The following is a 22,957-nucleotide window of genomic DNA, read 5'->3' as shown; positions in this document are numbered from 1 at the left end:
ACTCAGGGACCTTGAAGATGGAAGTCCAGTTGGATATACAGGTAGAGACAATCTGTCCATGATGAGCAAGCATGAAGCAACAGTGGAAAGGAAAAACTCCCCATTGGAAAGAAACCTCTGGCAGAACCAGGCTCAACATGGCTGTCTTCTGCCCGACCGGTTGAAATGAGACCGGTTGAAATGACGCTCTGATGAAGCTTTAGCTACGATGGTGGAGGAGGAGCTGGAGGTTGGTTGAAACAGGGTCATCTGAATGACGTCACACAGCGCAACCACCGCCTGCGCACAGGAGCAGACAAGTTGCGGATCAGAGGCCGTTCAAGATGAACTTTGGATGCCGATTGTCTTTTGTTGAGGTATGGTTCAAAGCTGATTGGCTGTGTCACAGGTGGATGTAGGAGAGCAATCAGTTTCTTCAGTTGAACTACTGCCAAGGCTTAATTTCTGCACAGGATGTAAAAGTAGCTTCCACTATATATGTGCAGGACTGTGGATGCCGTATTAATTCTGCTGATATAGGGCCGGATCTATCAAAGGTTTGCGTGTATAAAAACGTGAGCTATTTCACTGCGCACCCTAAAAAATGTACAAACCGATCTATCAACAGCGTGCTAAAAGGATTTGGTCTTTAAAACGTGCTAAATAGCGCCTCTTATCCATTTAGTACTTTTTCTGCAATGAATATGCAATATGGGGCGTTTACACGCAAAAGTGCGTCTTGTGGGAGGAGAACATGTAAATATATTAATTTAGGACTCGCAAAGTGATTTATCAAACCTGAAAGCAATTTTGCTGACGGTATCTGACTCTATATTTAACACGTTTCAAAAGAAGGTGCAAATGGTCTGTATGCATAATTGCGCACACATGGCAGCGGTTATTGTCGCAATAAGGAGACATCGAAATGAAGCAAGGAGACGCAGAGAACGCATTTTTTTCACTCCGTGTGAATATTTTTGCAATGAAGGAGGAAACGATCATCAAAACATATCGTTTATCCAGCATTGCCATTTTGGAGCTGTTGGGGGAACTCCGAATGGATTTGGAGCCAGCCACAAGGAGGACCCACGCAATACCAGATATCACAAAACTCCTTGCAACATTGCACTTTTTTGCATCTGGGATCTCCCAATCTCGTTTTTCAGAAGTGCTGTCCGACGTTCTAAATGCCATGTCTCCCTGACGCCCTACCGGAGAACCCCGACCTCCCCCTTGCGCCTGTGGAGCAACATGCCAATGCTGGGGGGAAGCGTACGCGCATCATCTTATCCACAGTCACTTCTTGTGAGCCATTTGGTAAGTGCATTTTTCAGCTACATATCATCTTAGGGAATAAAGGTTGCCAAGGTTTATATATATATATATATATATATATATATATATATATATATATATATATATATATATATATATATATATATATATATATATATATATATATATATATATATATTTATATATATATATATTTATTTATATATATATATATTTATATATATATATATATATATATATATATATATATATATATATATATATATATATATATATATATATATATATATATTTATAATAATATATTTATTTATTTTTTTTTTGGGAGGGGGTGGGGGTGTCACTGTAAGATTAAAATTTCTTAATGCACTAGTTTGCACAAACTAAAAACTACTTTGCCGCAAACCACAAAACGCGCAAAACCATAATTTAAATAGGGCGTCTCCAACAGTTTTGCACCTGCCACCAGTTACGCAATCGCTGTTGTTAAATCACCCGCAAACCATGGTTCAGCCCCTCGCGCAAAATTCCAGTTTGCGAGCGCAAATTACTGCACGCAAAATTGGATCTTGATAAATCCGGCCCATAGTCCTGTAGACGGGAAACTTTGAATTTCCTTTTATAGGCACAATATTTTGAAGGTTTATAAACTGTTTCAATTTCTTCTGTCTTGCACAGATGAGGAAGGAAAAATAGAAATGCATTTTTGTCCCCTAATGGGCTTTAAAATGCTACTTTACAACCCATTGACCAAGTTTCATTTGATTGGCTGACCACTTCAAGGGACATATCATTGCTTTGAAGCTCCAGCTCACTTATAGCCCTCTGAGTGCTGAGACCTATTCTCAAAATGATTCAGAACCACAAGAAGCCTTGTTCAATTGGTAAAAACAAGAAGTGATTACTGTTTGGGATTTTGTTGCAGATGCTTGATTGATTTTATTGTCTGTGATTGAACTGGGCTTCAGTTTTTATAAATTTTAGTTAAACATTATTAATATAAATCAGATTTCAGAGGGATATTATGTGGAAACGATCAAGACATTCTAAGCTGTGAAGGGAGACTATCAGCCGGTCAAAGGATGACATTCTAGACTAAAAAACAGCTGTGTTAAGATTTTTATCCCCTCTGCAAAGCTTAGAGACGAGAGTACCACAGTAAGGCATCCATTGTTCAGTTCCATTGTGGTAGTTCTGTCATAGCCAAGATGACATTTTCAAGTTGGTTTGAGATTATGAATCAATTCTGTTTTACTTCCCTTTCTTAAGGGCTCAGTTAGGGCTTAGAACTTCTGAATAGTTTAAAATAAACCTTAGACAATCAAGAAAAGCTTTGATTTAAATTAAAACTTTTCATCGTGAAGAAAAAAAAATCTTGAACATTTAATATACATTGTTGTCTTGTTTTTGCATCAAAAATACTTTTTGTAATTGTCAAAATTCACGTTTTGTTTTATCAGACCATAGTAAGAGATTAGCCAAGCATGAATGTTTTCTTTAAAAGGAAAAGCCTCCTTGCTCTGTTTTCTATCTATATAAAGAAAACTGAAGATTTTTTTTTTCACATGTAGAATACAATCAGAATGTGTCAGAAATGCCTGCTGCTTCTTTAGCCTGTTTGCATTAATTGTTCAGATACCTGACTGGTACCTTTGAGTCACTATAAGTTTTAAAACATGTCAGCGGTAGAAACAGAAGAGGGCAAATAAGCAAAAGTCAGGAAGATGCCATTATGGCTGAATTTTTTCCAGGTTTGTTTCATAAGAACTTGCAAAAATATTTGCAACCGCATCACTGCACTTTGATACAATTAATCTTTTCACAAATTTGTTATTTAGTTAAAATGAATTAGATTATTGTCACGCTGGGATCTCTTTACATGTGATATTTTTTTTACAAAGAAACCTGATTATTACCTGGTTTGTGTAGACTTTAGAAAAAATACTTTATAATCATTATTATTATTTAAAGAAACCTATTGACCTCCTACTAAGGTCATAGATCAGTTCACACTTACAAGCAAGGCTCACATATACTGTACAGAGAATGACAAAAGTAATACCCAACAAGGACAATGGAGGGAAAAAAAGCTGATCTTGTTGCACCTGTTCAGAAGCCAGCTCCTGGTCATTTACTTTCTCCTCTCAGCTCTGCTTTCATGTACAATTTTGCTATGAAAAGCCTTAAAACAAGGCCATGGGAAAAGAAAACTGGAGTGGTTAAAGGTTTTGGGTCATCTATTCTGGAACATGCAGTCTAATTCAGGACATGACGATTGTAGTTAACCTACTTTGATTTATTTTCTTGTTTCGTTTTCTTTGCTCTGTGAGAGTGAGGCTTTTATCTTCTTGGGTGTTCTGTGAATAAGACTAGACAAAAATGGGTTACCATTTAAATTAAATATGTCTCAAAGTTGCAAAGTAACAGGAAGCTGGCATTGAGGCACTTTTTAACTTTAGCGTAGAGCACCTCTGGGTAAAAGTTTACATACATTAATTTTGGGCATCAATGTCCCATTCATGTTATTAAGCTACATCTGAAAATAACGCTTTAGAAGACTATAATCTCAAGGTAACCTGAATAAATCATAGAATTATGCATTACCTGTAATTTTACTTAGAAACTGCAAAAGCTGCATACATTCCCACTGCTATTAGAGCAAAGGCTCTGGGATGTTTTTTTTTTTTTTATTATTCATTGGATTAAAAACAAAAATAAAAAAATATTTCTATGCAAGATTTTTATCCATCCGACTCAAAATGTCCTATTCAGCTGAAAAGATTCAGGAAAAACTTTGTCTCAAGTCAAATGGACACACTAGTGTCCCTGTCCATCATGGAGGCGGCTCTACATCCCCATGAACTGAGAGGGAGATCACCAAGAAAGCATTTCTCACAGATCAGCTCCTTTAAGCTCAATTGAAATGTGAAGCTACCAACAAGAACAACCAATGTTCTTTTTTATATTACCGTATTTTCACGACCATAAGGCGCACCGGACTAAAAGGCGCACTCTCAGTTATGTGTCCCATTTCTGTATTTAACACACACATAAGGCGCACCGGACTATAGGGCGCGTTTTTTATATACAGGTACATGTCCTCTACTACCTTTAAATACCTCTACTGCGTATTTAAAAATACAGCGGGGGCAAAACTGAGTATGACTGTGCTTTATTCATGTATTTATTACAAAGTATTAATCAAACCTGGGTGCTGGCCGTGAGACAGACACATCGCAGATGACAAAGCGCTGTGATCACTCCTAAATTAACTTAAAATCCTGAAACCTGCCGACAGAATATGTTCGCTTTTATTACCGGTATCCTGGTGCCTGCAGCTAAAATTATTTAGATGAAAAACACCTGCCAGCAGCCGCGGTGAACGAAAGGATTTCTCCTGTCGGTGCACCGCTGGTATGTGGGGGTCTGAGCGCCTCCGACAGAAATAGATAATCTGGATGAACTGACTGCAATTATTAAGTTTTCAGGTGGCCTTTCTCACTTAAAAACATATTAAAACTACTTTATTCCCACTGATCACAGCAAATATAGCTGCAAGATTTAGATTATTTAGATGAAAAAACACCTGCCAGCCACCGCGCTGAAGAGGAGGAGGAGACCAGAGGCTGCTGTTGAATTAAGTTTTCAGGTAGAAAAATAGAGCGGGAGCAAACCTGAGTATGATTGTGCTTTATTCATGTATTTATTACAAAGTATTAATCAAACCCATCAAAGTCATCATCCTCTGTTATCCTCAGCATTCCTCTGAATTAAACAGCTGCGCTAAATCAGACATGCCAGTTTCCCCTTCTTCGCTGTCAGAGTCACTTTCCGTGCAGCGCGGCTCCTCAGAAATAATGCCGGCTTTTGCGAAAGCTTGAACAACAGAGCCAGCAGACACGTTAGTCCATCTACAATCCATCCGCAAACGGTGGCGTAACTTGCCCGGCGCTGCCTTCCATTTATCATGAAACTGTGGTCTCAGTCTGTCATCCATCGCTCCCACGCCGCTCGCAGCCTTACTGTGAACGGCCGCTTCACACCGATATCGAGCGGTTGAAGTTCCTCTGTCAGACCCCCGGGATAACGGCGAGCACAGCGTTCATTTGATTCACCTTTTTTTCACATCGGCTGTGAGATGGGCACGCAGCGATGGTGATGCGTGGAAAAAACCACCTAGTCTTCTCACATACACCTGCCTCAGCCACGCATCCACCCAGCCTTTTCATTTGCGTTAATATCATCAGAGCGCTGTGTCTGTCTCGCTGCCAGCTCCCAGATCAGCTTCTCTGATTGGTTGATGCGGCGCGTCCAGCAGCAAAACTTCAATTTTTCCATCTGAGCTGCAGCAGCGCATTGGCGGTGCGTCAGATGCTTAAACGCTCCCGACGTGCTGCACCAAAACGCGCTGCGGGACCTTTTGCTGTGCCTATACGCGCGTCAACCATTGACTTTGCATGTAAACACGCTGCTTCTGCTGCACCTGCTGGGTCCGGTTCACACCGATGTCGAGCGGTTGAACAGCGAGCACAGCGTTAATTTGTTTCCCCATGTTTTTCACATCAGCTGTGAGATGGGCACGCATGGAGTTACATATTAACAGCGATGGTGAGGGGTGGAAAAAAAACACCTGGTCTCCTTACATTCAGCCACTCTTTCATCATCTCCTCAATGAGGTGGTCTCAAAAGTCGCAGTTACAACACACATAGGGCGCACCGCACCATAGGGCGCACCGCACATTTTGAGGAAAAAAAAAGACGTTTAAGTGCGCCTTATAGTCGTGAAAATACGGTATTTCCATTTTTTATTTGGTTAAAATACCATGACGTATGAGTCAAGGTCAGACCTAAAAAATATGTTATTGTAGAGCATGGTAGTGGCAGCATAATGCGGATGGTCTGTTTTGCCCTTAGTTACACTGCTGCATTTCAGAAAATGAATGGAATAAAAAAGAATTACCAACTTCTTAACTTCACCTACATTCATTTATCAGACCTCAGCTTTATTAGAGATTTATAAGACAGTATTGATCTTGAAAAAAACTAAATTATAACACATCCTGCCTGAATTATGCCATAATGATTGCCAAGAGAAATATGATTTCTGTACAGCTCTTACATATTTACCCAAATTTAAGTTGGAGAGTGGAATTATCTTAGCCTGTATATACGGTAAATTTTTTCAGCATGTGGATTAGATCAAATCCAAATAGGTTTGAACCTTTTTTTGTTACGGTTTGATGCGTTTAAAGAAGGCATTTCTTTTAATCTTGACAGAAATGCATTTATTAGGCCATCCGTGTGTTGAAGTGATTAGAGCAATGTTCAGATTTGAATTTGAGGTAAATGCAGCATGAGTGTTACTGCATTTCTGGGGACATCCCAGACTGCTGGGTCCCAAAAAGGAGCACCATAGAGAACAGTGTTGGGCTCAGATATTCTGCTGGTGGTGTAATCCTACATGCAGTAGAAGATGCTGAAAATCTTAGCAAAGACAATAGTTCATGCACCATCAGAAGTGCATATTTGGCATTGAAAGACAATGGATGTCGCATGTCCTGACCACAGAAGAATGGAGGACATCGATGAGGGATTTTATAGTATTGCACACATGAATTAGGCTACACTTTACAAAAAAAATCTTAACAGGTGGACTACTTTTTTCATTTTTTTTCATACAGGATTCCTTGTTGTTAATGGTAAGATATAATTCTAGAATTAACCATCTTAAAACATTGAAAAACAAAAATTCTGCTGCCAAATTAAGTTTTTAACATTAAATTAAATCAATGAAGTTCTCAGTATCCAATGCCAAGAATCGCACATGAAAGAAAACTCCACTGGAACAGATGACTGAATGGCTGAACAGAACTGTAATATAAATCTACCACATCTGAACATATCGTTATATTGGCTTCCACGGTTTATTTTCAGGTTAATAGTGATAGAAATGACAACTCCTTAATGGCTATTTCACTTAGAATTAAGGAATTGGTATTTTGGGCTGCTTAGTTAGTTGATCCACTTTCCTTTTTAAATCAATCTGCGATCGACCTCACTGTATTAAAGAAAACTCCAGACCCTCGTTTAGCTTTATTACACCTGTGGAGCCTGCCTTGGTGTTTGAATCTGATGAAACAAGGACGCAATCCTCACGCTGAGTTGAGTCTGGCTCTATCCCATGCTGGGATATCTTAAACCAGCTTTGTTGCATAGGGCTGTGCTCAAATTATCTTTTTAAGCGGAATATACACAATACTCCAACTAAAAAAAGATGGGGGAAATAAAAGTGTAAATCACAGAAAATAAGCAAACTGTTCAATAATCCAGAACACATCTGTATGCAACCAGAGTAGACATTGAGATATTTAAGGTCATAGTACCCAACTAAAAATCTAAATACCAAATCTATGTGCAAATCTCTGACTAGAAATGCATCTGAGCTTTACGTACAAATGGTGCCAAACAACCTCGGATGATGTTTTCTTTTAACAGGCTGCTTCATCTAGATGTTACGTTTCCAGATATCCAAATATGTGGTTTTCAAAAAGATTAAGCAATAAGTTTTTTAAAATCACTTTCTAAGCCTTTAAAAACGGTAAGGTCATGTTAGCAGTTGGGATCTGGCATGGCCTTTGAGTGAAAGCATAAGATGTGGTTTACTGCATAATTCATGTCATATGCTGTTCTATTAATTCATAACCAGGACAATTAGTGTGGCTCAAGGGAAAAAGTGGATTAGCTTTTCCAATATCAAAATATGTTTAAACTACATTTCAGTTTGAAATCTCAAGCTTTTCGTTGCATTTGACTGAAATCCACTGTGCACAGTGATTTTGACATTTTTTTTAAAAAGGTATTCCGAGGCTTTTATCTTTGATTTGTTGGCAAGCTTTCCAGCTAGAACAGCCAAGACACTGGAGATGATTCAGAGACTAACAGCTGCAGTTAGCTGAGAGTAAGTGCAAATAAAAGCTTAGGCTCAAAAAACAAGCAAGTCAGTGTTTGCAAGTCAACACAAAGGGCATGAAGGTAGATCAGCAGTGAGGCTTAAAAATTAAGAAAATCTACCTTCAAAGTGAAGGAAAAGTAAAGCCATTAAACTTTACCTGGAAGGCATTTGCACCTTAGAAACTGCTCAACCAGCTTCCTGATCCAGGATAATGAGTTTTACAGACACTGGAACAAGGACCTATTCACCCATAAATGCACTTTTTCCTGCCAAGGAGCATTACAGATCAGTTTTAATGCTTTGAGTCTTAATGTTTCAACAAAAATTACAAAAAAATAAAATCTTCGAATCCAAATGTGGCCTTTAAAACTAAACTGCATTTTAATTGCTTTGTTTTAGAATAGAAAATCCCTTTGTCCCACAATGGGGAAATTGTGTTACAGCAGCAAAAGGTTATAGCAGAAGTGGTCCCACAATGTAAACCTTAGAAAGTGTATAAAACAGAACATTTAAGTAAACAAATAATGTACTATTTTTAATATAAATGCATCTGCAGAGTAAACGGCTGTGGACGTTTTTACAGTAATGGATGTGATGAATGGCTATACAGGTGCTGGTCATAAAATTAGAATATCATGAAAAAGTAGATTGATTTCAGTAATTCCATTTAAAAAGTGAAACTTGTATATTATATTCATACATTACATACAAACTCATATATTTCAGATGTTTATTTTGTTTAATTTTGATGATTACAAATGACAACAAATGAAAATCTCAAATTCATCATATCAGAAAATTAGAATATTGTGAAAAGGTTCAAAATTGATGGCCCCTGGTGCCACACTCTAATCAGCTAATTAACTCAAACCACCTGCAAAAGCCTTTAAATGGTCTTTCAGTCTAGTTCTATAGGCTACACAATCATGGGGAAGACTGCTGACTTGACAGTTGTCCAAAAGACGACCATCGACACCTTGCACAAGGAGGGCAAGACACAAAAGGTCATCGCTAAAGAGGCTGGCTGTTCACAGAGCTCAGTGTCCAAGCACATTAATAGAGAGGCGAAGGGAAGGAAAAGATGTGGTCGAAAAAAGTGTACAAGCAAGAGAGATAACCGCACCCTGGAGAGGATTGTGAAACAAAACCCATTCAAAAATGTGGGGGAGATTCACAAAGAGTGGACTGCAGCTGGAGTGAGTGCTTCAAGAACCACCACACACAGACGTATGAAAGACATGGGTTTCTGCTGTCGCATTCCTTGTGTCAAGCCACTCTTGAACCACAGACAGCGTCAGAAGCGTCTTGCCTGGGCTAAAGAGAAACAGGACTGGACTGCTGGTGAGTGGTCCAAAGTCATGTTCTCTGATGAAAGTAAATTTTGCATTTCCTTTGGAAATCAAGGTCCCAGAGTCTGGAGGAAAAGAAGAGAGGCACTTCATCCACGTTGCTTGAAGTCCAGTGTAAAGTTTCCACAGTCAGTGATGGTTTGGGGTGCCATGTCATCTGCTGGTGTTGGTCCATTGTGTTTTCTGAGGTCCAGGGTCAACGCAGCCACATACCAGGAAGTTTTAGAGCACTTCATGCTTCCTGCAGCTGACCAACTTTTTGGAGATGCAGATTTCATTTTCCAACAGGACTTGGCACCTGCACACAGTGCCAAAGCTACCAGTACCTGGTTGAAGGACCATGGTATCCCTGTTCTTAATTGGCCAGCAAACTCTCCTGACCTTAACCCCATAGAAAATCTATGGGGTATTGTGAAGAAGAAGATGCAATACACCAGACCCAACAATTCAGAAGAGCTAAAAGCCACTATTAGAGCAACCTGGGCTATCATAACACCTGAGCAGTGCCACAGACTGATCGACTCCATGCCACGCCGCATTGCTGCAGTAATACAGGCCAAAGGAGGCCCAACTAAATACTGAGTGCTGTACATGCTCATACTTTTCATGTTCATACTTTTCAGTTGGCCAACATTTCTATAAATCCTTTGTTTTTATTGGTCTTCAGTAATATTCTAATTTTCTGATATGATGAATTTGAGATTTTCATTTGTTGTCATTTGTAATCATCAAAATTAAACAAAATAAACATCTGAAATATATGAGTTTGTATGTAATGTATGAATATAATATACAAGTTTCACTTTTTAAATGGAATTACTGAAATCAATCTACTTTTTCATGATATTCTAATTTTATGACCAGCACCTGTAGAATAGTTTTATCCTACATCAAGAAAAACCTTGATGTTAAAAATCTTTATGACTAAGATTCTTAACTTCTAAAGTTTAACTGCACATAAACCAAGAGTGGAAATGAAATGCCTACCTCTACTGACTAAGAAAACTTGTAGAACAGCAGTTTTGAAACCTTTGTGTAAATCTGTAGACTTTGTTCTAATCTGATCCACCCCCAAGTTACTGTGATTCAGCAATTACTCATGCAGTTTTGTTCTTTGCTATGGAGCACTAACATGAAGCCAAGGCAGACACGAGGGCAGCAGGAGGAGAGCAGCTGTGTGAGTGGGCCTCTGTCAAGATGCTTTCCATTGCATTTAAGAGGCGGGTTATCATGTTAGACCATAGAAGAAAATCCAGACTGCCAGTATAACTTGCTGTTAAACTTAATTTATTGGGTAATCATGCAAGAAAAATCAACCTTTAAAAGTAAAGTAGTTTCCTTGTTATTTTGCATCAAATTCAAATAAAATAAAATTAAAGTGACCCAATCGTTGTATATAAATGTAGGAAAACAATACAGCCATCAATGCATTTCTTTTCAACTTTTCACCGATGCAACCTTTGGCATCTCCAAAGGACGCGACTGCTTAATCCCAAACAAGCCGCGCAAGTTGACTTCTGGATCTACATAGTGAGGGATCTTCCGTTCACTGAACAGGCCTGAAAGGTTGGTTTCCACTTTGGCACGTCTGGAGATCCGCATGCGGAGGGCAAAGAGACGTCCCAGGTTATCCTCCACCAGCGGATGATCGTTTCCATTCAAGCGCTTCTGCCAGGTTTTCTTTAGTCTCTTTCGTTTCTGTAGGGATAATAAGTTTAAACGACTGAATTCTTAAAGAAAATAATGTTATTTTGTGGGAAGTTACCCTCAGCGTTGCGGCAGTGGTGTCATGCTGAAGAAGGTGCCTCGTCATGCTCTCCTGCAGAAGACAAAACCTTTCATTTCTGCTAACTATTCACACAAAACATTTTCTCAATCCGTCCAATACTCACCCTCATAGCAAACATCCGGGGGCAGTCAGGGAAGGAACACTTGTATTTCAACAACTGCAGATGCACCTTGCGAATGTGATGCTCCAAGTTAAAGGTTGTGGAGAAGTAGGCCTGGCAGTTATCTTTGGGACACATGAGCACCGGCTTGTGGGAAGCGTGGGACCGTTTGTGCCTCTGCAGAGCAGCACCTTTCTTAAACTCCTTTTTGCAGACTGGGCAGGTAACAGTAGCTGTAAAACAGAGGTGTTAAACTTAAGAAAAACTATGCAGTACATAGGGTTTCTAGAAAGCACCTTTAAGGAACAGAAATATTAAAACCTTCAGTTTGTCAGCTTATACAGATTAAGCCCAATTTAAAATATGCTATGAATATTTCCCACATTCAAGGACTGTTTTGATTCCTTCTAATTGAAAATCCTGGTGCATTTCAGCACCAAGACAGTTCTATAGTATACAAGTAGCTAGTAATGCAAGAAAACAAAAACAGTTTGCATTATTAAACAAACCAAGTCACTCTAAAATGTTATGCAGACAATCTGCTAATTTTAAATTTACCCAGTAACTGCCAGTCAAACCTGGCCCCTCTTTGCAGAATCAGTACTGATTAGTTTAAACACCATTAGACTGCTTCAATTTTTGCTGCAATTTACTGTCTGATCTGTTCCAACTGCTCATTAATGGCTGGCAGTTAAAATATTAAAATATCAGTAGTGGCTGGAGAGCAAATTTGCCCCTTTCCATCCAATTCTGAGGCCCTCAGTCTTCAGCCAGCCATATGACCTAATTCTACCTACCTGGATGTTTGGCCATGTGTTTTTGAAGTTTTCCCCAAGTGTGTTCAAGCACCTGGCAGCCTTCATGAGGGCAGAGGTAACCTGCAGATGCAAAAACAAATTGCAACGTTGAGTTAAAAAGTGCATTTCCTTCTTCCCCTCTGAGACAACTTAAACCAAAAGCTTTCTTCTGTTCAACATTTTACAGCCTCCCCTTACAGACCAAAACCCAACAATCACTGGAAACAAACCTGCATGCTTCTTTTCATGGGCTTTGCGTGCGATGTGGGAGCTGAATGTTTCAGTGCATCCATCCTTGGTACAACTACACCCAGAAATAGTACAAAGGCTCAGAGGACAATCTATTCTATATTAAATTCTGCTCATGCACCATGCTTTACACAATGCCATCAAGTCGTAACATACTTGAACGCTGCAGGCACATCATGCTCCTTTAAGTGCAGCTTTAACATTCTGCGCTTCTTGAAGCTCAGACTGCAGGTTGGTTGGATGCACTACAGGAAAAAAAAAAAGCTCGATTAAACTGGCTTTAACCTAAACTCTACTTTGTCGCCATCTAGTGGAGAATTTGGTTTATACAGACCTTAAAAAAGCCATCTTTGTCTCCATGTGCGAAGTGCGTGTGCCTTTTCAACTTGTTTGCAAAGAAGAAAATCTTTCCACAGTTTGCCATTTTGCATCTGGGAAACAGATTTTATGAAATACCTGGTTTGGAAAGTTTTGATTCAGTTTAATTTTACTTACTGGAACTCTTTAATCCCTTTATGCTGCACCAAGTGGCGTTTCAGGTGGGATGTCCTCTTGAAGCGACGACCGCATCCAAGGACTGCGCACTGGCAGGGCCGCTGAGGAGAGACAGGTTAACAACGATGGCTTTAAAGCTCATTATGCACATTTTGAAGCGTTTGCCTTACAGCCCCGGTGTGCAGAGTCTGGTGCTCTTTTAACTTCCATTCCCTTGAGAAAGTGGCCCCACAGTCAGCATGGCCGCAGCTGAACAATCGGGCCCCACAGTGAACACCATTCATTCTTCTCTATGATCCAAACTCTGGATGCTGGGAGGCCGCCGCGGTTCCACACCTCTTTTTATAATATCCCAGCACACTTAACACTAATTAGCGACCAGGGGAGTGGCATTAACAACAGCTGTAACTAGTTTAATTAATTAGCAGGGCTGCAAACTTTTCACCAAACCTAGGAGTGAGATTTTTAAAGAAAATGGACATGCATACTATAAATCCCTTACCAAAAAGTTTATTCAAGTATACTCAAAATGCACTAATTTCATACTTAAAAATCAGGCAGTGCACTTAGAGTTTACTTATTCTAAACTATATTTCATATACTTAACAATAGTGTGGTCAAGTACACTTGACCATACTATTGTTTACTTTCTTGTTTACTAAAGTATACTTTAAGTATACTTACCGTAAGTAAACTTAAAAATATATTTTCTATTTGCACTACCTTGTAAGATGCTATTTTACTTTTTATATTTTATAATTTAGTTTGAAGAAGTATTACTTTAGTAATACTTCCAAGTACACTAAAAGTACATTGTATATTTTCTAAACTTATACTTAAGTATTCTTAATAGAATTTACTTCAAGTATACTACTTTTTGCTAAGGGATGATTTATAGCTATAAGCAGTAGAAATATTTAACCACAATTATAAAATAAACTAGAAGTAAGTGAATCAAACCCAACATTTTATTTCTGAGGCTGAAGTCCTTAGGATAAAATACAAAACATTGAGGTCTTAACAAAACTAAGTTACTCTCTCCATTATGTTTCATATCTATTAGTTTTGTTTTGGTATAATAATTTAAGAATACTTTTAGATGTGTTGACTTTTTGAGATAAATGTCATTCTTTGCATTAAACCAGAATATGATTGCATTGCCTGTGCAACATCTGTATACACAAAATTTCAAAATAAATAACAATAAAGTTGTCTAAGTGCCTGTGGACAAAACCAAACTACACTCAATTTTCTACACTGGAAAAATGATCTAGAAATAAGTAAAAAGTTCTTAAATTAAGTTTAATTACCCTAAAATTGAGTAGGTAAATGAGATAGTTTGCCAATGGAATGAGTGTTTTTACTCTTCAAATAAGATAATTAGATCATATGTACTCGAAATAAGACAATGCAATTATGTTTTCTTATTTTAAATGTAAATTGTCTTGTTCTATTGGTAAAATGTCTCTTTTACCTTCTTGATCCAAGAACAAATGCACTCATTTTAAGAATAAATGACTTGTCTAGATTTTTTTAGATGACTTCTGCTCTAAAATGGAAATCTATAGTTATGGTGGATTAGTTATGGATTAATTTTTCATTGCATGGGATTATATATTTTAAATGTATCAATCAAGAACACATTCTATTCATATACCGCTTCTATGAGTTTTTTGCATATTACTGGCTATATAAAGGAAAAGAAATGCCCCCTGAAAAGAAAAACAAAAAACACAATTAAAACTGCTAAACACTATGATGAAAGTAAGCTACCAAGTGAACATGATTTTGTTTTTTATTCCAATATTACGAGTTGGTAAATTAAACTAAAGGCAGGGCTACCAACTTTTCAACAGACCTTGGGGTGAGATTTTGAAACAGTTTGGACAGGAAACCCTGTCAGGGTTAGATGAGCATAGGTGCAGCTATAGGTTGGAGGATTTCAGAGGATTTAACTGAAACAAAGTTGTAAAATATATAATTTTTATAGCACAGCAAATGTTACTGAGTTACAATAATTGAACTGTAGTTATGTGGAAAATTTTTCACTCAAAATACATCATTTTCTATATTCTGGTCATTTTCAGAGGACTGAAGTAAAGAAGTATGGGCCCTACATCTTGTTTATTAATTATTCTATGCAGTTAAAGTAACATAACCGATAGCGAACAAATAATAATAATAGTTGGTAATAGGCTAAGGATTAAAAATCTTAAGTTATTTTCTTATTAGTTTTTTTTTGTTTTTGTTTTTTTTTTACAATTGACAAAACACCCAAACAATTCATACCTTCTATGAGGCTGTAGATTCAATAAAAACTTATCATGAAAAAAGCACTTCTGTTGATGTTTGATTTTGGTAGATGTGATGGAAATTAAGTTTTTAAACATATTCAATGGACCAAAATAAGAATAAATGAATAAGATCTTTAATAATAAAATGAGAACATCCCTCTTGTTCCTCTTATATCAATCCTGGATAACTGAGCTGTTCTGCACATCCTCTCTGAATGTTGTTTGGCTTTTCTTGGCTGGCCAATCATTTGAAAAATTAAATGCAATGGTTCCTTTTCTTTTTGTTGCCCTCCTATGGGTTTGAAAGGAAAACCTGAAAGCTTTAAGAATTCAGTTTAGTTTATTGTTGATTTAATTAGTCCTAAAATCCAACAGGAGATTATTAAACTAAACTGAGCAGTAATTATTTAACTTGTGAGCAAAACTTGGAGTAAAACTGGGACTAAACCAGGATGATAAACTAGAGCAAACAAGGAGTAAAGCTCAGTAAAAAAAAAAAGAAAAAAGCACTAGGTATAGACTAAACAAACCTTTTTATTTGATGATACACTTCAGTCTCCAAAGTGATAATTTAAGCTAAACGCAGGGGAGGAGCTAGACTGGGGGACCAGGGGCGGCCATAGCTACCCTTAGCCAATCATTGGCCACCCCTGTGGTCACCCCTACCATTTATTCCCTACAATACAGACGGTGACAGCAGTAATACTTAACATTTAAAGTTTATATATGCAAACAATTACATGACTACAAAAACCTCATGGTTAATTATGCAAATCAATATACTAACATTAAAGATAAATACAGAATTCATGCTCTTTTCAGAACTAGATTTGATCTTATTTGGGGTAAAGAGGAAATCATGTCTCTGCAAGTTATCTAGGAATCTTTACTGAAATCAGAGATAAATAACTACTTTAATAATAAGTAATCCATTTAATGTTGCTATTAGTACACGTAAATATAAATTTTATACTGAATGATTATTAATAAAAGTAGGTAACTAATGACAGTGAATAACTTGAAAGAATTTTGTCCACCTTTAATTAAGACAGCATGGATGTTTAAATATATGCATCTATTTGTTAGCAAAGGCTGTAAAGTATAGTTTGTCTTTATTTAGACATTATGGATGTTGTGCTCGTTAATTTTCCTGTTGGAACAGTGTAGATTGACCCTGAGGTTCTGGCGTCTGTCTGCTTGCGGCCACCCCTCATCGTACATTGGTTATTGCCTGGTCACCCTTATTAAAATTTTTTGGCTAAGCCTCTGGCTAAATGCTGTATATTTTATTCTAGACTGCTTAAAATCTTCATTAATTTACAAAGTGAATTATCTAAGTCCAGATAAAATAAGATAAAATTAAAATGACATTACTCGTAATAACTGCTGAGAATTCAATATCTGGGAACAACACAGACACCTGCTGCTCGGTTGGTATTGGCAAAAACAACACAAAACAAAAGTATAATTAACTTTTTTTTTTCTTTTTTCTTTTTATAGATTCCCAAACCCATTAATGGGGTCCTAGCTTTAAGTACAAAGTTTATTTCCTTTTTTAATGAGGTCATGTTTAAAAGACAAGATGAGATGTGCACTTATTCTCTATTTTTTAGCTTACAGACCCAACCATCCCACTAACTGCACGTGCAATGTGGCTCTATGAACGCAAGAGGGCAGTATGGTTTCACCATTTTCTAAAGTAAATTTCTGTTAACCCTTTATAAGGCACTTAGTGAAATACTTTGAAATTCAAAATTTCAAGTCACTTTTGCTATTGGAGGACAGAACAAGAGAATATTACTTTTGCTACATTCGACCAAAGCATTTCCATAACCAAAATCAAGGTTAGTGTAAACACCAAAGCAGTCATTTCCCATAATAACGGGAAAAACAAAAACAAAGAGTGCTTCTATAATAAATGAATTTAAAAAATAGAATATGATTAGCAAAACATTAATGCTGATACAGGAATTTTTATTTTTACTTTTTAACTTCAATGTGGCTTTTAAGCTTTAACTTTTTCATTTAACTTATAACTTAAAATAAATCTGATTTACAGTCACCCAAGAACCAACATTACATTATTGATGTTTGCTGATGAAGCAGTAACAGATTTAAAACAGAGGAGAACCCTACAGACCGCAGTTGACCTAAGATTTTTCCTTTTGTGCTGCAAAGTGGTGTTTGTATCTAATTTACCATTTTTGGTAACTTAGATATAATTAGTTACCTGAACAGAAGAGTTGATCAAAATATGGTAAAAAATGAAACAACTAATTTCATTAACATAGAGGTTTACATCACATGAGAATTAGAAGCAGAATTTAAAATTAAAGTTGGAATCCAAGGGGGAAAAAACAAAAACAAAGAAAACATTAACTTTATAGCAAATAACATCATTTTATATATAAATAAAAGTACCAGTTACAAAAATAAGAAGCAAATAATTTGAGCAGTTATAAAACTCACTAGACGATATCCAAATGTTTATTAGTTTCTTTTGTGATACATACCTTTTAATAGGATTAAAATGTTTTTGATAGTTTTATGTAAACATTTTAGAGGGGGAGGGGCAGGAAAATGTGTTTTGTGAAAGCTGCACAAGGAAAAGGGACAGCATCAGCCTTCACAGTGTTGTAAAAATAAACTCAATTAAAAGTTTGAGCAAAGGCTTCAAGAACAATTCACACGTATCCAGGAAACTGACTGCAGACGTTGCATTTAAATCAAGACAATAAGAAGAAATGTATTGATACAATTACTTTGTCTTTGGCTTTCAGACCTCAGCAGGAAACATAGCACTTAATTTTGATAGATATGCATGAACAGGAGCAAAGAATAGGACTGTTTCCCCCCCAGCCCTGAAACTGGTTGTGGAGAGGAGATAGATGAAGTTGGTCAGTCTGTAGACTGCTGGTTAGCGAGACGGTCTGCTGAGCTTTATGGGGAGATCCAGTGGCTTGCGTGAGCTGATACTAGAGCTTCACTCAGGGACCTGGAAGATGGAAGTCCAGTTGGATAATACAGGTTGAGAGAACCTGTCAATGATGATCAAGCATGAAGCGACAGTGGAGAGGAAAAACTCCCCGTTGGGAAGAAACCTCTGGAAGAACCAGGCTCAACATGGTTGTCTTTTACCGGACAGGTTGAAATGAGACAGGAAACGCAGTGAGAGTCCAGGAGGAATGACTCTCTGATGAAGCTTTAGCTACGATGGTGGAGGAGGGGATGGAGGTGGGTTGAAACAGGGTCATCTGAATTAAGTCATAGCGCATCCACCGCCTGCGCACAGGAGCAGATAGGTGCGCATCGGAGGCCTTTTAAGATGAGCTTGGATGCCGATTGGCTTTCGTGGAGGTGTGGTTCAAAGCTGATTGGCTGTGTCGCAGGTGGATGTATGAAAAGCAATGAGTTTCTTCAGTTGAACTTCTGCCTAAGCTCCATTAATGTGGAAAAAAAAAGTGCCATAACACAGAATTCAAGTTGGTTTAGGTCAACATATAGAATCCAGTAAGTGACGTTTTAGGAGCCATGTTTTCTGCTGCTGAAGTCCCACATACATTTGATCAAATCCAAAGCCAACAAATGAGAACAAATTTAAATTAAAATCAAATGTCCAGTTTCTGTGCAAAAACCTGATGGTTGAACCTGTCTTTACTTTGCTGAACTGCTTTTATGAATTAGGGAAAACATAAATTTATTCCAAACGCCTGTTTTATCAACAGACCTGTAAACAAGCAGCATCCTGACTTCAGACCAACAGGATGATGAACATGATAGGGTCACCAGAAAACATGTGGGCTGGCATCAGAGATGTTTGGTAAACAAAAGATTTGCAGACTACAACCCGATCATGTTGAAGCACTTCTCTGTTCAAGCATTTTTTTAATTATACAGTAAATATTTGACTTTATAAGAAATAATGAGACATTGGGTGTTTCAAACTATATTTAATTCTCAATTTTCTTGGATTATTTCTGAACCAATTGTCCTATTTTATTTTGAATTGAATGTGCTGTGTATACTTTCATATTAAAGTAAAAAAAACTATATATATTTAGAGCTTATCTTCCTTTTTCATCTAATATTTTAGTTATTCCCAAAGGGAATTCTAGTTTATTAAAATATGCATCTTGAGTTGTGGAGCTGAAATATTTAAAACGTAAGCTGAATTTCCTAGAATGATAAATAATGTCTTTGTCCTCGAATTTGCTTTGCTGCCATCCTTCAGCGTGTCTGTCTTCTGTCTTTCTCTCAGAAGGGGGTAAATGAAATATTCAGAGGGGGCAGGCAGGACACAATGATGCTCCATTAGTGGGTATGTTTAGAAAGAGTGCTTGAAAAAATTCACAGTAGAAAAAAAATTCAGGGCTGAGACGTCAACATGAAGCTCTTCTGATTCATGAGTTCTTCCACAGGTATCAATCAAACTGCTGGCTAAGCGCAGAAATCCTGAGGAATGTGTGGTTGTTTTCTGCTCACTGTGAAATGTTACTGTAGACTTAGACTCAACTTTATTTATCCCTTGGGATTATTCCTTCAAGGAAATTCCGGTCCCAGTAGCTTATAAAGAGAATGCTGGTGAAGATTCTCAGTCATCCAGGTTATAGTCATTCCAAAATAAAAAAAAAAAAAAAAAACAATCCACTGGACTTTGTTTCCAAGTTTGAAAATGTTTCACTTCCCATCCAGGAAACTTTTTTAATTCAAAATGTCAGAAATAGCGTTGGAAAAGCCTTGAACTCAATGCTAATTCTAACATTTTGAATTGAAAGAGCTTACTGGATGGGAAGTGAAACGTTTTTTTTTTTACTATTTTGGAACTTAAATACAGTACCAAGGGTAGAGTTAAAGCAAGATGCCATTAAAGATAAAAAAAAATATATAATAACACAATATATAAAAATAGTGTATATAGTACAAGAGAGCATAAAGAAGTTGTAATGTCCTGGAATATGTTCCCTTTAGATCAGAGATGGGAAGTAACGAAGTACAAATACTTCGTTACTGTACTTAAGTAGATTTTTCTGATATTTTTACTTTACTTTACTACTTATTTTTATGGCGACTTTTTACTTCTACTCCTTACATTTTTACACAAATATCAGTACTTTCTATTGGCTCGTTACTTTAGTTTTGAATAATTTCAATGGAGTTACTGTTATTATTTTTCACGTCATCAATACCAAATTCAATCTAATTGGATGGGAATCTACGTTGCATTTGACGCACCACTACAAGATGAATTGAAAGATTCGGCGGTATTCATTTTTTGGCAAATCATTGCAGCTTGGTGGCGGTGGCGTTAGCGTAGTAGTATGGACGACGAGATGATTGAAAATGAACACAACAGAGATCTAGTCCTATTGGCAGACATCCATTTAAAATGTAAGCAACGACATGAAAAAAGTGGTTTCTACTTTTACTTTTATACTTTAAGTAAATTTACAAGCCTGTACTTTGTTACTTTTACTTGAGTAAAGAAGTTTAATCAGTACTTCCACTTTTACCAGAGTATTTTTTAACACAAGTATCTGTACTTTTACTCAAGTACGGAAAGTGAGTACTTTTGCCATCTCTGCTTTAGATATAAAATATCTGCACCATAGAGAGCTAAGGAAAGATTACACAGTAGTTCCTTTGGATTATCGCACTCCAAGTCAATATTGTGTAATCTGTATAATAACAGTGATGTGACCTCCTTTCACTACTGGCACCATAATGAGTGAAGCAGGTATTTGTACTTCAAGATGTATGTCGGTTCAAAGTTCAACTGGTAAAAATTAAATCAGCATCTCCAAAATGTTTGTTAGAAAAAAATAAAAGTATTCTGATATTTTTCTTTCAGTTAAACAGCTTTGCTAACATTGAATATGACAAATAGTGAAACAACAGAAGTAACATGGCTCCCTAAATTATCTCTGACTATGAAAATACTTTACTTTAAACAACTCAGCAACAGTGTAGTTTTGTTTCCTTAGACCTAATATGTGTTTGTGTCCCTTTTTACTTACAATATGCCTTCCATTATGCTTAGACTTAGACTGATTTATTTTGTCATTTTGTTTACACAAACAAATTGAAATTTTGTTAAGAACAGCTCTCTAGACAACTTCATTTTTTAAAGTGTAGCCTTGAAAACAGTAAAAAAAATACATAAAAACAGTAATATAAACATATGACTGTATATTTACAGTTCTTACATTTCAGTTTAGTTTTTTTAATACTTAAATATAATAGATATAATGAAATACAATAAAATAACCCATTTTACATGACAATAAGCAGCCTATTGGCTGTGGGGAAGAAACTGTTCTGGAATCTGCTGGACCTTCATCGGATGTTTCGAAGTCTATTGCCAGAGGGCAGCAGGGAGAATGGCGGGGGGTCATTTATGATGTTACAAGTTCGAGACATGCAGCACTTGGATGAATCTTCTCTGCTGTTTTCACCACTCTTCTCATCTTCTTCCAGTCTGAAGCGCTGCAGCCTCCACACCACACAGTGAGACAGCTGGTCAGAACGCTCTCTATGGTGCTTCTGTAGAGGGTGGTGAGGATGGGTGGGGGCAGGTCTCCTCATCCTTTGCAGGAAGTACATGTGCTTCTGCGCCCTTTTGATCAGTAAGGTGGTGTTTTTTACATTCCAGGTAAGGGTGTCTGTGATGTGCACCCCCAGGAATTTGGTGCTGTTGACCACCTCTACAGCTGAGCTGTTGATGACCAGTGGAGCGTGGTTAGGACGGTTCTTCCTGAAGTCCAAGATGATCTCCTTCGTCTTCTCCACATTCAGGATCAGGTTGTTATCTTTGCACCAGTCCACCAGCTGCTCCACCTCCTCTCTGTAGTTCTGGTCGTTGTTGTCTCTGATGAGGCCCACCACTGTGGCGTCTTCTGCAAACTTCACCATGTGATTGGTGGTGAACCTGGGGTCAGGACGCAGCCCTGAGGGGAGCCTGTGCTTAGGATGATGACATCAGAGGTGTTCTGTCAAGCAGCCAGTTGCAGAGGGGTGTATTGAAGCCCAGCTGTTCCAGTTTGCCCATCAGATGCTGTGGGATGATGGTGTTTAAAGCAAAACTGAAGTCCAGGAACAGCATCTGCTCGTGGCTGCTCTTCTTTTTACTTACAACTTTCCGTTATCTTTGGATGTAATTCCCTGTGAACAGCAGACTCCTTTGACATTTTGGGCCTCAGTCTGTTCATGTTGAAGGTACTGGTGACTATCTCACCAACTGTCAGCCATCCTCCTTATATTTGTGTGCAGCTTTGATCATTTATGTTAAAGAAGACTACATTTTATGTAATATGGGTTGGATCAAATAAAATCAGCTGTCATCAAATCAGCCTGTTAACAAAGAAACAAAGTGACAGCAATGAGTCAGGGTTGTTTTTGGTGACAGGACACACCTTAATCCTCTGCAGACCTGCAACCTTTTCCAGAGCGCAGATTAGAAATATTTTCCCCCTCCTGCTTATAGCCTCGCACTGACAAACGGAATCAACCTGTCATTCGCTGATCTCCTTCCTTCTGTTTCGGTCGGGCGTGCTCTTCATCCGACGGACTGCCGCATCCTCTTCCTGCGCAGCGCTGCATGGCAACGGGAGGAGGAGGCTGCGCGGGATGAGGGAGGGTACCGCGGCCCCACGTGTCCTCC

The 22,957-nt window shown here is 37.7% G+C and overlaps 1 protein-coding gene across 1 annotated transcript; it reads right to left on the bottom strand.

Moving 5' to 3' along the window:
- Positions 1–10,917: 10,917 nt before the first annotated feature.
- Positions 10,918–13,290, bottom strand: si:dkey-208k4.2 (uncharacterized protein LOC570186 homolog). Its single transcript, XM_038297351.1, has 9 exons — positions 13,177–13,290; positions 13,007–13,107; positions 12,846–12,942; positions 12,668–12,756; positions 12,493–12,566; positions 12,263–12,343; positions 11,469–11,698; positions 11,343–11,395; positions 10,918–11,284 (listed from the first exon to the last, which is right to left on the bottom strand). The coding sequence occupies exons 1-9, from the start codon at positions 13,288–13,290 to the stop codon at positions 11,014–11,016; spliced, it is 1,110 nt and encodes a 369-aa protein (XP_038153279.1). The 3' UTR covers positions 10,918–11,013.
- Positions 13,291–22,957: the final 9,667 nt, after the last annotated feature.

Source organism: Cyprinodon tularosa, unplaced genomic scaffold (genome assembly GCF_016077235.1).
Source record: "Cyprinodon tularosa strain WSP-4 unplaced genomic scaffold, ASM1607723v1 ctg386, whole genome shotgun sequence".
Classification (NCBI taxonomy): Eukaryota; Metazoa; Chordata; class Actinopteri; order Cyprinodontiformes; family Cyprinodontidae; genus Cyprinodon; species Cyprinodon tularosa.
Note: the sequence above shows the minus strand (reverse complement) of the source record. Positions and strands in the feature narration are given on the sequence as shown.

Bases quoted from the DNA above. Each gene is read 5' to 3' on its own strand.
- si:dkey-208k4.2 (XM_038297351.1), bottom strand. From the start codon at position 13,290: ATGAATGGTGTTCACTGTGGGGCCCGATTGTTCAGCTGCGGCCATGCT. The intron at 11,699-12,262 runs GTAGGTAGAATT...TCTGTTTTACAG, and splicing joins ACACATGGCCAAACATCCAG to CTACTGTTACCTGCCCAGTC. The intron at 11,285-11,342 runs GGTAACTTCCCA...TTTAAACTTATT, and splicing joins ACCACTGCCGCAACGCTGAG to ATCCCTACAGAAACGAAAGA.